We start from the raw sequence: 15,092 nt of genomic DNA on the forward strand, positions 1-15,092 counted from the left end.
TAAATTATAGTATAATTTAAAATGTGAAAACATCCTCAGTTGTTGCAGTTAGACACATTTTTTGAAGCTTAGTTTATTTATTGTCTAAAGGAGTTTAAAGAAAAATCCTAGACTTTTTAGCTGCATCATGTGATACAGTTTGTAGCTTTCTGATTGGCTGATCCAGGAAGTTCATCTATCCCCTCATACAGAAAGTAGGAAGCATAAAGCTGCGTCCTTGGTGCATAAAGCAGCTTAATCACAGATCCTTCCTGCAATAAGTCTTCACATCCCTGCTGGTATTGAACTCTGTTCGGGTTCGTGTTTTGTTTTCAGATGTCCCTGGTTTCTGATCAGAAATGTTTCTTTCCAGAACGTCGCAGCGCTCCGGTTTATTCCCACACTGGATTCTGATTTCACCCACTCATCAGGAAAACAGGCGGCCGTTTGTTCCAGCCGGACGCCGATCTCCCACCATCATTCCAGCTGCAGGACGATCCAAACGCCAGCTGCTCTCCCTGGAAGCCAGAGCAGCTGCAAGGCATGCTGGGTAATTCTTTCACAGATTCGCTCCTCAAGCAGAGAGGATCCAACATGAACGCAGGCGGGAGAAAAACGCTTCACTGAGATAAACACGAAGGAATCCACTCAGCTCCAGATGTGACAGATAAAACCTCTAGCAAAGCAGAAAACCTGCTGGACGCAAAGATTCGTTTCATCAGAAGGGAAAGAAACATCTGAGCATCAAAAACAAGAGTCTGTTCAGCCTTAAAAGTTTCAATCTCTGCAGGATTTAAAGGTAAACATCTTCAAAAAAATAAACCCCAAATCGCTCTTTGTACTGACTTTCAAAATAAATGCACCACCAAACACAAACAGGAAGCACTTCCATATATGGATGATGACAAAGCATCTGGAAATGTTTGACGGTTATCAGAGAATATTTGCTTTTGACTGGAAATGACGTTTTTATGGGAATGTGTGGAAAAGATGGAACAATCATTTTTGCTTCAGAGGAACTTGGATGACCAGAGGAAGCAGACAGCAGGTTTCTCCTCTGAGCGTCGAGTTTACGGTCGTACCAGAAACACGTGAATTAAAAGGTTCCGACCCGAGCATTTAATGTAATACAGCAAAAGTGATTAACTGCATTTAAATCCATCTAATATATCAAACTTACCTCGTTAATATCCAGATCCTACTCTAAAAATGGTAGTGCAGGAAAATGTTCAAGTAAAACCCAGACTGAGTATGTGGAGAAAATGGCGCTTACATCACTGAATGGCTCGCTAACATGAAGTAAGCTAACGCAGCTGACAGGAGGAAGACGAATGAAGCAGAAACTGCTACGTTACACCTGAGCGCCGACAATGTTTCAGTGTTAAATGATTCATCCTGTGCTGAAGCAGAGAACGTTTCAGGCTCTCCACTGGGTGCCGGTTTGCTAGGTCTCCAAGCTGCTGGACTCAGACAGCATTTCTCCTGATTTCCCCTCCACACACTGCCCTGCCATCACTCTTCAGCTTCGCTTCAGAAACTCATGAAAATGACCATGAACTAAAAACCAGGAACATTTAAAAAGAAAAGCTGTAAAAACAACAACGCATAACGTTTAAAACCTTTCAGAGTTTATCCTCAGAAACAGCAACAAAAAAATCAGTTGGACAAAATCACAGAGCGTTCCCACAGGCAGAGGAGGCAGAGTTCCCAGAAACTATGTTCCAGTCAGCGATACTTTATCAAGTAAAAGGTGGCATCGGATAAATTATTCAAGAGTAAAAATGTATTTGGTGAAAGTTGACTCAAGAGCATCTGATGAAAACATTGATCATTTACCGCTGATATGCTGATCAATTAAAGATGAAAATAATTCTAACAAAGTGGAAACATTTTCCTGTCGATAATAAACCTGGTGAAACGTTAACAGGATGTCTGCGTCAGCTGGTGAATCCTGGTGAAACCGGCGACGTCACTCAGGATCCTGCTAAAATCCTCCAGGTGTCAGTAAACGGACCTGGCGGTTCTGAAGAAGGTTCTGGACTCGTCTTCCTCACCTCTCTGCTCTCCTGCATGATGTTCAGTCTCAAACCAAACCAGCTGACCGACCGCCGGCGCTTCCTGTCCCGGCCCGTTTCCACGGCAACCTGCAGCCCCGGCGGGCTGGCCATGGGCCGCGGCGGACCTGCAGCCGGACTGAGGGCCGGTCCCAGCAGCACCGGCGCTTTAATGCCTCCTAATCCCACAAGAACATTTAACCGTTTCCCTTTAACTGGGCCAATTCTGGTTCAGAACCAGAGCTGCAGATTTCACAGACTCAGAACCAGAGAGGCGGTTCTGGCCGCGTTCACTCTGGTACTGCCGGACCTGGACGTGTTCAGAGGAAACCTGAAGGCAGATTGAAGCAGCGTGATGCTGAACAGGATTTAAAAACCGCTGCAGCCAGGGGGCGCCGTTTCTGAAAAGCTGGTCGGTTTAACCCAAACTGGACCAGTACTGGTTACTAACTGGGTTATTTTAACCAGCAGGTTTTAGTGTGGAAAACTGTGCTGTTGATGTTGATCCAACAGAACCAGAACCAGCAGGAAACCCTTAAATCCACTCAGGTTTGTTTAAAGTCCAACCAGTGAAACCAGTGAAACTCCGATGATTGCAGCTTTTATCTCTGAGATTTTCATCTCCTGTCAGTCGTTCAGAAACGACGCAGTCAGCTGATTTCAGGAGAACTCCCAGCAGCCCCAGTCTGGGCCGACCGGGAAGCAGACGGCTGATGTCAGCAAGCCGCCTCCATGAAGACTCCGGGTCGAATCGGGTCGCCAACAGAACGCCTTTTGTTCGGGCCGCGCGGCGCTGACGGAGCTCTGAATGGACGAGCTAATCCTGTTTCTCACACTGCAGCAGAACCAGTCCGGGCGTCTGGCTGACTGGGAACCAGTTACCACAGGAACCAGTTAAAACCTGAACCAGTTACCACAGGAACCAGTTACCACAGGAACCAGTTACCACAGGAACCAGTTAAAACCTGAACCAGTTACCACAGGAACCAGTTACCACAGGAACCAGAGAAACTGGGACAGCTTTTGAAACTCAACCACAACACAAGTTCTTAGGAAGTTCTTATAAAAACTTGGAGACAGACTTTATTGTCAGGGGGCGGGGCTTCGCCGTCAGGGGCGGGGCTTCGCCGTCAGGGGGCGGGGCTTCGTCATCAGGGAGGTACAATCTGATCCGGATCATTCTTCATGTTACAGATTCTCTGATCGACTCCCCAGCTGTTTCCATCAACATTTGTTATGCACATTGTAAGAAATTAAACTAGAAATGGTTGCTGAAAGAAGAAAAATCTGAAAAAAACTTCCTCAATTTTGCAAAAAAGTTTTCATGGCTAGCTTGATGTGGGTTCTGGTTTCCAAAAAGAAATTTGACAGGCTAACGGGGAAATGAAAACATCTGTTGAATAAGTTTTAGCTAAAGCCAAAATCCACTGGTGGGCCAGAGCCTTACCACAGGAACCAAACTCTGAACTCTTCCTGCTTCTGAGTGCTTTGCTCCATGCTAACTAGCAACCTCTACTTCCTGCTGGCAACCTCTACTTCCTGCTGGCAACCTCTACTTCCTGCTGGCAACCTCTACTTCCTGCTGGCAACCTCTACTTCCTGCTGGCAACCTCTACTTCCCGTTTACTCCAGTCATGCGTAGCGTCAACCTCTGAAGACATCACGCTCTGCGTAGCTCGGTTGATTCTCTCCAATCAGTCGATGAAATCGCCTAATTCAGATTTTCCTTTTTCTGTGACGTTTTAAAACTTTGTTCAAAATTCAAAACATTCAGATGAAACAGCTGCTGCAGTGAATCAGATGAGCAAAACGTGATTTTTAGCGCTAATCGGTCAGATTGACTGTTTGGCTGGAAGTAAACCTCCACTTCCTCTGTTCATCTGAGGGGCTGTGACCTCTGACCTCAGGAGGCTAATGAATCCAGCTGGACGTTCCTGCTGTGATCCAACCTGCTGTCCTGACCCGACCTTTCCTTCCAGAACAAAATGTTCTGCCTCATCGCTCCGTCAGGGCCGCAGACGCTCCTGGACCGGATCGTCCGACCGCGGTGGATCGGACTCCGGTACGCCTGACTTCCTGCCCAGCTGGTTCCAGATGTTGCTGCGGCAACGTGAGCGACCAGCAGCAGCCGGCGCTCCAGAGGAGGCGTTCCCTCCAGAACCACTCAGCTGTCGGCCCGGATTCTCCGACCCAGGAACGGGCCGACCCGAGAACAAAAATCATTTTAAAAAATCCCCAGAAAAACCAGGAGCAGAAATAAAACCGGCAGGATGATCCAGTAGAACCTCAGTACCAGAACCAACGGGAACAGACAGAATCCTTACTTTGACTAAACTTTTAAGAATCAATTAATTATTAATGATAAATTAACATGAGCTCAATAATTCTGATTATTGATATTTTTGAAGGGAAATTTTGTTAACAGAAACTTCAATTTTATTTATGGTTTCAGAATTTTATTTGTTTTTTTTAAATTATTTTTAGTTGTTTGATTTTGGATATTCAAAATCTCTGAATGATATCAAAATATTCAAATATGCTCCTAGAAATTGATTGAAGGAGCTCCACTCAGCAGGGATTTCAACTTCTGTCTTTAATTACTTCAACAAAACTCACCGTTTTTACCAAATTCTGTAGTCTAAATCTGCTCCTTAGTCACATCTTTTCAGGGTTGGTACTGCCTCCAGTGGCGTGGGGGAGGTAATACAACTAATATAATTACATTAATAAATCAGAATACCGCAAATTATTGGGGAGGTGAATGTGCATATGAAACTGGGGGGTTCGGTACCTCAAAAAAGGTTAAGAACCACTGAAATAGAGGATTTTAACACTGAACTTTGTGTGAAAGTGAAATATTGGTTCAGTGAACAGAATCTCTGGTCAGGGATGAACCGATCACCAAGATCAGCTGTTTCAGCTTCCTGCTACAGTCACATGACCAAACAGACGCCATGACGCCGCTCCCAAAACACAAACAGCAACAACAAGGAAGTAAACATCAGCTCAGCTGTCAGCATCAGACCGGGACCGATGTTGACGCAGAGCTTCTCTGGTTCTGGTTTTAGTAAAGAGAACATCTCCTGTCCTGAAGAACGCTCAGCTGTTCAGGTGAAAATGAACCTTAAATATAATCAATATCTGATCAGAAGCTGCTGATAAAACTAAAATACGACTTAAATTAAAAAATATGAAGCATTTCATCTGAAATCCTGCATGAAGCCCAAAAATAATCCAGGTCAGCCCCAGCTGCCTGGTGTCCTGGATGGACCCCCGCCCCGCGTGTTTAGAAACCCTGGATCTGCAGGAGGGAGTGCTGACTCAACGACACCGGACCAGAAACTCAGAGATGAACAATAATGACGTCCAGAAAGTCGTTAACACCTGAACATCCCCGTCATCTTCCTCCTGCTGACCTTTGACCCTTGCAGAGACCCTACCTGGAGCCCTCTGCGCCTCAGGATGCTGGAGTCGTCCATGATCCGTCTTCCTGCCGACTTCAGGTGCTTCCTATGGAAACCGCCTGGGAGGAGTTACATAAGAGCCCATCTGCCGGATCCAGACCGGTTCTGATCCAGCCCGGTTCTGACCCAGATCCGGTGTTTTCTCCTCGTCTCGTCTTTTCAATCCTCTCCTGCTTCTCTTCCTGTTATTCCGGCTTGTTGTGATGAGCAGACATGCGGATCATTCCTGTGTTTCCGTCCGGAGCCGGGGCTCCATTCATCGGACCGGACCGGACCCGCCCTCTGCCTTACTGCAGCGCTCCGGACCAGATTCCTGAGGGATCCAGGATGAAAACAGGAAAAGTTGTGGCCGGGTGTTTGCTAGCGGCCAGCTACGGCGGCCGTTTCCATGCCAACGGGCCGGGCCAGCGCTCCGGGTTCTGGTGCCGCTCCAGCAGAGCTGCGGTGGCGTTCCTCCCTCGCCTGCCGTCGTGCTCTGGCTCCGCCCCCTTCCTTTCATCACACACTGCCTCTCTCTCTCTGCTGCAGCGGCCAATCAGGAGCCAGCAGGAGACGGACAGACGATCGCAATGAATTAGAGAAGAAGAGCGCTCCTCCCCCACACACAGGGAGAGAGAGAGGGGTGTGTGTGAGTGCATGTGTGTGTGTGTGTGTGTGAGTGCGTGTGAGTGCATGTATGTGTGTGTGTGTGTGTGTGTGTGTGAGTGCATGTGTGTGTGTGTGAGTGCGTGTGTGTGTGTGTGTGTGCGTGTGTGTGTGTGTGTGTGTGTGTGTGTGTGTGTGTGTGTGTGTGAGTGTGTGTGTGTGTGTGAGTGCATGTGTGTGTGTGTGAGTGCATGTGTGTGTGTGAGTGTGTGGCTCATGGTTTCTGTCAAACAGATGAATTATTAATGATGGCAGCAGAGATTAAAGACTGCGGAGGATTGAGCAGCGCCGTGAGACCGGCTGCTGAACATCGGGTTTCATCTGGATCGGAACAAAACGGGAAGTTTTTACCTCTAAACTCCTGGGAAGTTTTAATCCCTGGTTTTACTGGAAAACCACAGATAAAAGGCTTATACAATTTATCCTGGAAATGAAGTGATTTAAATGAAATTTTATACGTTTATGGGTGAATTTATGATAAGAAAAAAGAAAATAACTTTCATTTTGTGGTTTCTTGTTGCCACAGAAAGTAAAGAATAACTGAGGTTCTGCAGAAGCTGCAGGAGGAACTCAGAGAACAAAAGCTAAACCTGCCAGGAAAGTGTTTTCCATGATGGCCGACAGGTGCAAAGTCAAAGTAATCGGCAAAACGAGCTGCAAACACATGAATGATGAAAACTATAAAAACAAAAAATGAGAGCAACAGAAAAATGCTGCAATCAGCAAAAGGGAGAAACGAAGCAAAGAGCAAAACCAGCAGCAGAGCAGAACTCCTCCAGACCAGCAGGGGGCGTCCGTCACCAGACGACTCCCCCTCCCCGCTCCTCTCAGACCGGTTCTGTTCACGGCCTGGTCCGAGGGAAGCGGATCCGTCGGCGGCCCCTCCCCGCCCCGCTCAGAGCCTCGGCGTTAATGAGGGCAAAGGTCACCGGGGTCAGAGACAGGAATGTTCACACGGTCAGAGGAACCGAACCGATTCAGAGCAGACCGGACCGCCGAGACCGACCAACTGTGTCAGTCAGTTTTATTTATAAAGAACCCTTCATACTAAAGCCTCAAAGTTCTTCAGAAACATCATAATTCATTTTATTTGTTTATTTTTTAATGTTAGGATGTAAAGTTTCTCATTAGCTGAGGATGTTATAATTCAGTTACCGTCATTTTACTGGAAAATGACCTCAAAACAACAATATTATCGTTTATCGCAATAATTGAATTTATCGTCCAGACGGGTTTGTTATGGCGACGCCACATCTGAACCAAATCAACATCTTTCGCCTTTCAAAGGTTTCTGCTGAGAAATGTGACAGGAAATCAGGAACTCATGTTTCTTCTGCCTCAGAGAGCGGTCCGGGTGTTTCCAGCAGCCGGGTCCGTTTGGACCCGTTTGGACCCGTTTGGACCCGTCAGGCCCAGACTCCTGGCCTCCAGCATGAAGCGGACCGCGACTCGGAGGAGTCTGAGCACATCGACCGCTCCAGGCTGAAGGTTTTTATTTTATCATGATGTCGAATCAGTTTCACTTTGAGTTCCGACTCTTCCAGTTGAACAGGAAACAAGAAACCTGGGCAGATTTTATCCACCACAGATGATCCAGATTATTCTGAGTCCAGCTCAAACAGAATCAGAATCAGCCTGCAGCTGAATGTGACCCGTCTGGTTCTGAGGTCCAAATCCAGCTGCCTGAGGTAGAACCAGCAGCAGACGGTGCATTCAGGAACGACTCGTAAACCAGACAGACGCATTTAAAGGACAAGCATCACATTAAAGATGGAACAAGCTGCATGGAGTCTGTAACGTTACACACCTAAAGATTAACAGCAATAATTTATAACACAGCTAATTAGCAAACTGAATATTTAGCTTGAAACTAAATTTAGCTAAATATGTAGTTAGCAAACAAAATAATTAGCTTGAAGGTTAAATATTTAAAGTTAAATGTTTAATTTTCAAGATATTTAGATGTATTTAAAATGTTTTGTTCGACGCTAAATACTTATCTAGCATAGCTAACTAAATTCAGATTTAGTTAGAAGCTATTTAGCTTGCTAACTAAACATTTAGCTTATAAGCTAAATCTTTAGCTAATTATTTAGCTCGCTGAGTAAATTCTAAGTTTGAACCTGACATTTATAAATGAATGACTAACATGGTGAAAATCTGACTGCTGACAGAGACGGAACCGGTCCGGTCCGAATGAAACTGGGAGAGACGGAACCCAGCAGTCTCTGCAGAACCCGGGGTTCTGCTCACCGTTCTGTCAGTAAATCAGACTCGGTTTAAACTCATCCTTAAAGTGCAAAACCTCGACCTCCTCAACGTAAAGATAAATAAACCAGAATCAGTTTGTTCGCCAGTCTGTCAACACAGAGACACACACTCACACACCTAGGGACAATTTGGAGAGGCCAATTAACCTGACAGCCATGTTTCTGGACTGTGGGACAGAACCCACCAGGCACAGGGAGAACATGCAGACTCCATGCAGAAAGACCCCGGGCCGGGAATCAAACCCACAACCTTCTTGCTGCAAGGCAACAGTGATACCAACTGCGCCACTGTGCAGCCCTATTTCAGATTCCCAAGTTACATTTTCTTTAGAATATTTAAGATACTCTCCACAAAAATACAAAGATTTTATGCAAATAATTTTGAGTGACATTTTGTTACGTCGCAAAAACTTTGTGGTTTGTCGAGGAAAGGAAGATCTGAATGAACTGGACACCTGAAGTCTTCATGGTTCCTAAGACAGGTGGCTAAAGCAGGGAGGGAACAGCTGCAGTTTGTGAGCATAAAGTTTATCAAGTAACAAAATGTTTTATTCCTGTATATTTTGTTCTGTTAGTGAAAATATCAGCTGATCCCTACGAATAAACAACTAACCACAGATACTTGTCCTGAGTTACATGACAACCCTCCCACTTCCGCTAATGGCTTTGCTGTTGACTATTAGCTGCATGCTAAGCTAAGTGCCGTTTTAGTTGGGGAGGAAGATGAAGAGTAACAAAACAGAGTAACATGAAAACAACGATAAAAAAATGTAGAAACACGTAAACTAAACCCAAAGACAGCGCAGAGCAGCATTAGCTTTCCACAGTAGCATTAGCTTTCCAGAGCAGCATTAGCTGTCCACAGTAGCATGTCGACCATGCAGCAGAGCTGAACAGGAAACGAGCTGCAGACAGTAGACATCGTTTATGTTTGCTGTATCAGCTAACAGTGTGCAAGTTGTGTCAAAACAACTATGCAGCTTTTATTGCAGATCTGTCAAATAAAAAAGCTCAGCAATAGATTGATGGTGTGAGAAGAAACATTTACTTTTAGAGTGAATATTTAGTTTTATTTGTCTGAAGGATTTAACCACTGAAAGAAGGATCAGCATTCTGTTACTGCATTTTTAACAAAGAAATTTTTACTTTTTTAAAATGAATTAAATAGTTTATTTACTTAAATGTTATCTTTGTGTGTTTGTAGAACTTAGTAGGATCTGCAGAACCAATTACTTGATTAACTGTCTGAATACTCGATTACTAAAATAAATATCTGAAGGTACGGCTACGATCAGAAGCTCCTGTCTGCTGCTAAAGCCTCCATCTTAGCGGTTCGACCTCAGATGAAGAGCAGCAGCTGAGGAAGAGGAGGACAAAGCTCCTAAAACTCTTCCTCCTCTGTGGCAGAGATGATAAGAAAACGCTGAGTCAGCCTGGAGAGACTGAGGGGAGAAACCAGGAGAGAAAACTGGGCTGAAGAGACACACAGAGGACAGACTGCTGCACGTAGAGGGGCAGCTAAACATGCGGCTGCTGCAGCTAAACATGCGGCTGCTGCAGCTAAACATGCGGCTAAACAGGCAGCTGCTGCGGCTAAACATGCAGCTGCTGCAGCTAAACATGCGGCTAAACAGGCAGCTAAACATGCAGCTGCTGCGGCTAAACATGCAGCTGCTGCGGCTAAACACGCAGTTGGTGCAGCTAAACATGCGGCTGGACGCGTTTAGCATCGACCGCCTGCAGGAGTGAGTCGCCACGCTGCGTTCAGAGTCGCTGACGGATCGGCTGCTTCGGTTTAAAGGTTTCAGTCCAGATTCAGATGAGATGTGAAGCTGAAAACAGAACCTGATCTCACTCTTCAAAATGGGAACAACTGGAGAACATGTCTGACAAATGCCTTAAAGCTGTCAGAAGTTTCTCTACCACTACAGAGAGGAAGAGGAGGATGGAGAGGAAGGCCACTGATGGAGAACTGCAGAACAGACCGCCCCACTGAAACAGTTTAAATCATGTCAAAGCACCAAAATTATTGTTTATCATAATAACCGTTGGTTATGGTGACCGGGTCGAGTCAGGATGTAATGAGCTTTGGCTCTGAAACCAGGAACCAGTTTAAACCAGTCCTCTGCAGTACTGCTTACTGGTTTTCTCAACTGTTGACTGAATGTTTTATGAATCTGTGTTTTTGTGCTGAGCTGTTGGTTCAAAGTGCAACACAAATAAACTCGATTGATTGTTTAAAAGTTATTAAAAGGTGATCTGAAGTCAGATCCAAGCAGAGGAAACAGGAGTCTGATCCAATCTGCTGGAGGTCAGACTGGCCTGTGCTGCCCCCTGCTGGTGGCGCCCAGCAGCAACTCTGATCATATTTAACTGTTTTTCTGTACAAACTGCTTGCATCAGCGTTTTATCACCTTATTATGAAACATTAATAAACCGAACTACAACTTTCAATCTGCTGCAGCTCATTTCACCATTTTAAACCTCAAAACAGTTTCTAAGTTCAGTTTATTAACTCGATCAGAAACATTTAATCCAGACTGATGAATGATTCTCTGAAGAGAAAAAGTGAAAATGATTCACTGGGACTTTAAGACTTAAAACAATAAAAACATTTAAACTTTGGTAACTTTTACTTAACAATCATTTGTTCACCTCATTAATTTAAACAGTTTTTTAGCATTTTAAGACTTTATTCTGGAAATATTCTGACTTTATTCTCAAAGTTTTTCTGCTTTAATCCTAATCTGTCCTAATCCTCCATTGGCTCCCTTCTGTTCATGTGAACTCTGCTGCCACCAAGTGGCCGGAGCATCAATGCAGCCCATAATAAAGTCCTCACACACACACACACACACACACACACACACACACACACACACACACACACACACACACACACACACACAGGAGCTGTTGGGTTGGTACTGACCAGTCCGCTGAGCGAAGGCGCCGACTGGCCCAGAACCTGGCTCCTCATCCGGACCAGGTTGTTCCCGTCTCCTCCGCCGCCCGCCGGGCCGGCCGGGGCCCCGGGGCCAGCAGGGGGCCCCAGCAGCTGGCTGACCCCCCCGTGGAGGCTGCAGGACAGAGGCAGCAGCTGTTTCCCTGGGGAGAGGAACCAGAACCATCAGGACCGGGTTCTGGACCCAGACAGCTTAGGTTCAGGGCTGGATAACGCGTCACATCAGAAACTTTTCTTACCAGCTCATTTTAATAATTATTGATTATTTTTTAGATATTTGAAATGTCATTTCCTGTTTCATCCAGTTTTCACTTCCGGTCGTATTTTTATTTTTAAGCTGCTATGAGGCAAACCTGGACCTGCTGCTGCGCCACTTACTAACAGGTTGTTGCTAGGCAACCACAGAGGAGTGAGTTAGCCATAGCTAGCCGGGAGAGGTAGAGCAGCTACAGTCTTTAATCTGCCTACATCTCCCAGAATGCTGTGCAGTTCTGGATGGCAGTTCAGTCAATATTCTATATTTAATCAATGTGTTATCCATAGTTATTGATCACATGCGATAGTTATTGTTGTTGTTGTCCAGCACTGGTTATAGTTCTGGGTCCAGAACCGGTTCTGGACCCAGACGGTACCCACCAGTCATGGCCAGGCTGCTGCGCCGGGCCCGGTTCTCATCCTGGCTCAGCTGTCGGTGCAGTTTGGACTTGGTGGCGCTGGTTGCCGCGGGTGACAGGTCCGGATTGCTCAGCTTCCTGAAGAGCAGAGGGGGCGGAGCCGCAAACTCCTTCTGGAAGAAACAAGAAGACGGTTCTGGTGAGACGGGTTCTGATCCGGAACCGGGCTCAAAGGTTCTGACCTGAGGTCTGGTGGTTTTATCTGAGATTCTGTAATAAATAAAATCTGCAGAAAGGTGTTTTATTATCACTGTTGAATATTTATTCTATTTTTTATTTTTAAGATGTGCAACAAGACATCAAAACATTCAAATGTTTGTAAAGATAAATAATTCATTTAAACAAAAAAAGTTTTCAGTTTATCCATCTGGTTTCTCTTTGTTTTTATTTTTTTAAATAAAGTTTTTATTGTTTTTGTTGAACAGAAGAAAAAAGTCCAAACCTGGAACTGAACCAGCAGCAGAGAAACAAAAACTAGAAACTGAGTTTCTTCTTTAATTCTTCAACATTTTATTCATCTTTTTATTTTCAGTCATGTTTTGTTTTTTCAGCCTGAAGAGTCCGACTGCCAGGTTCAGAACCATCAGAACCGTTCTGATGGTTCTGAACATGGCAGTCGGACTCTTCAGTTCTCTGGATGAACTGAAATGTCTGTGTCACCTTGGAGATTAGTACAGTTCATCCATTCATTCATCCATCAACCAGCTCCATGCAGCTCCAGCTGCGACCAGCAGGTGGCAGACTGAGCCCAGAACCAGCTGGCTTCTACAGAACCACAGTTGGTTATCACATGCTTCCATATGCAGAAACTGGAACAGAACCAGAGGTTCTGCAGCGCTCTGGACCGGATCAGCCTCTCCTTCCTGGTTGGTCATGTGATCAGCCTCTCCTTCCTGGTTGGTCATGTGATCAGCCTCTACTTCCTGGTTGGTCATGTGATCAGCCTCTACTTCCTGGTTGGTCATGTGATGTCTGTGTGATCTGGATCTCTTCAAACTTTTTGCCTCATTGACAGAATCGTCTCTCCAGGTCTTTCTTGGCTCATCAGCTGTTTTCTAATTTGTTGACCAAATTTTTACCATTCTTGACTTTTGGTCCAGGGGGCCAAACAAAATCAGTTCTAGGGCCACAGATGGCCCCTGGGCCACGCTTTGGGTTAAATGAAACAAACTCAGGCGTTTACACTGACGGCGTTTACCAGCTGAACTGCGGCGGAAAGCTCAACGGAGAGGAAGATCCAGGAACCGCTTTCTGATCCAAACCGGACCTGAACCGGGCTCCTGTCAAACTGCAGCTGGCTCTGCTGCGGTTCCGGTCGGATCCGCCTGTAGCTGGACATGGGCCCAGTCACTGCAGCAGAACCTGACCAACGCTGCAGCTGGATGTCACTGCCAGAGAAACGGAGCCAGGAGCAGAACGAGACTCATCTGGAAAATCTGAACATCTCAGCTGAATGACGTGGTTAACAATAAAACAGAAACACGTTTGGGATTTTTAGAAGAAACTGGATGAAAACAAAAAATAAATGTGTTTTTATGAAGACATAATCTCATAATGACATCAAATCTGAGTTTTTAAACAACAAACGTTATTTCTTTTCAGTTTGTCACTAGAACTCAAGTGTTGGATCTCGTTATAAGGAGAAAGTTTCATGTTTTAAAGATGCAGCAGAACCAGCTGCAGTTTGACAGGAGCCCGGCTCAGGTCCGGTTTGGATCAGAAAGCGGTCCCTGGTTCTTCCTCTCCATTGAGTTTAATAATGAGAATTATTAATTTTAATGAGTCTTTTTAGGAAATTTTATATCAGGATCTCTGCCTGCAGGATATGAAAGACCAGTTTAAAATCCCAGCCAGTTTGGAATCTGATAACAGAAACGTAGAAAACTTGTTAAAATCTAAATCATCTGTTTTTAGTGAGAACATTTATCACTTTAACGAGATTTTGCTCCTGAATTTATTTCTAGTTCAAAGCAGATTTCTGCCCTTCAGCTGAGAGTTCAGTGAGCTCAGAGGGTTTCAGGAAAGTTTTAGAAAGTAATCCCTTCAGAACTGCTCCATAAACAGCAGCAGGTTATTGCTGAACTGATCAGTAATTCTGGTTTTATCATCTGGTTTAGATGATAAATGAGCGAAACGAAGAGGCCAAAGGTCCCTGGTTCTGCTTCAGGTCCTGTTCTGGAAATGAAACCCATTTCTGAAACCATCTGATCTGGACCGGCGCCACCCTGCAGCGGCCTGCAGGAGGCGCTGCAGCATCGGGGCAGCAGGTGAAGCCTGATCGAGGTCACGGGGTCACAGGTTAAATATATCCTGCTGGTTTCAGCTCTCTGACCTTTCTGTGACCCCGCCGTCACAAGATAGAGCCAGCTCGGCCCGCTAGCGACCCGTCAGAACCAACACTACTCATAAATAGACCCAAAGCTCGGTTCTACAGAACCAATCAGCTGATCACAGAACCAGACAGAAAGTAGAGGGAGGACAGGAAGCAGCAGCTTCTCCCCAAGAGGTTAATTTCTGTTCCTCCTCCCTCCCAGCAGGGGGCGACCTTCACGGCTGCACAAGAGAAAACCTTGAAACGACCTTGGCGACCTTCGCTTTCCAAATGTAGGTCTTTAGAAGCAGACTGTTTCTGTTTAGCAGAACCTGATTCATATTCATGAGGTAATTAATTAGCCTTAAGATTCAAACCTGGGACAGCAACAGGTGGGGAGAGGGAGTGAGCCTCGTTAAGGTTCATAAATTATTGATGCTGCAGCAAAAAGACCTTCTGTTATTTATTACAATCATTTAAAAACCTCCAGGAGAGAAAAGATGGCCGCTCCAAAAAAGACCAAACATAAACATAGAACTGATATTAATACTGCAGTTATAACTGATTAATACTGCAGTTATAACTGATTAATACTGCAGTTATAACCAATTTTAATATATGTAAATTTTTCTACGCTGTAATTATTTCAACTTTGTATCCATTAGACCATCTTAGTTATCAGGAACATCCAGGACTAAAAGATTTGAGGAAAATATGAGAAAAGACAAAG

At 45.1% G+C, this 15,092-nt stretch overlaps 1 protein-coding gene across 2 annotated transcripts in view; it reads right to left on the minus strand.

Moving 5' to 3' along the window:
* Positions 1–8,751: 8,751 nt before the first annotated feature.
* The window catches only part of LOC106940265 (microtubule-associated serine/threonine-protein kinase 2-like), a 22,854-nt gene continuing 16,513 nt past the window's right edge, over positions 8,752–15,092 (minus strand). Inside the window, exons 2-4 of one of the 2 annotated variants that reach the window (XM_015022957.1) lie at positions 12,014–12,161; positions 11,345–11,520; positions 8,752–9,854 (exon numbers count right to left, since the gene is read on the minus strand). In XM_015022957.1, coding sequence (XP_014878443.1) covers positions 9,738–9,854; positions 11,345–11,520; positions 12,014–12,161 — 441 coding nt within the window. In that variant the 3' untranslated portion in view covers positions 8,752–9,737. Of the gene's footprint in view, positions 9,855–11,344; positions 11,521–12,013; positions 12,165–15,092 lie in introns of both variants that reach the window. The other variant, XM_015022956.1, reaches the window with a different exon arrangement.

The sequence above is a fragment of the Poecilia latipinna genome, unplaced genomic scaffold (assembly GCF_001443285.1).
Source record: "Poecilia latipinna isolate Pla-1442-1.1 unplaced genomic scaffold, P_latipinna-1.0 Scaffold3151, whole genome shotgun sequence".
NCBI classification, from domain to species: domain Eukaryota; kingdom Metazoa; phylum Chordata; class Actinopteri; order Cyprinodontiformes; family Poeciliidae; genus Poecilia; species Poecilia latipinna.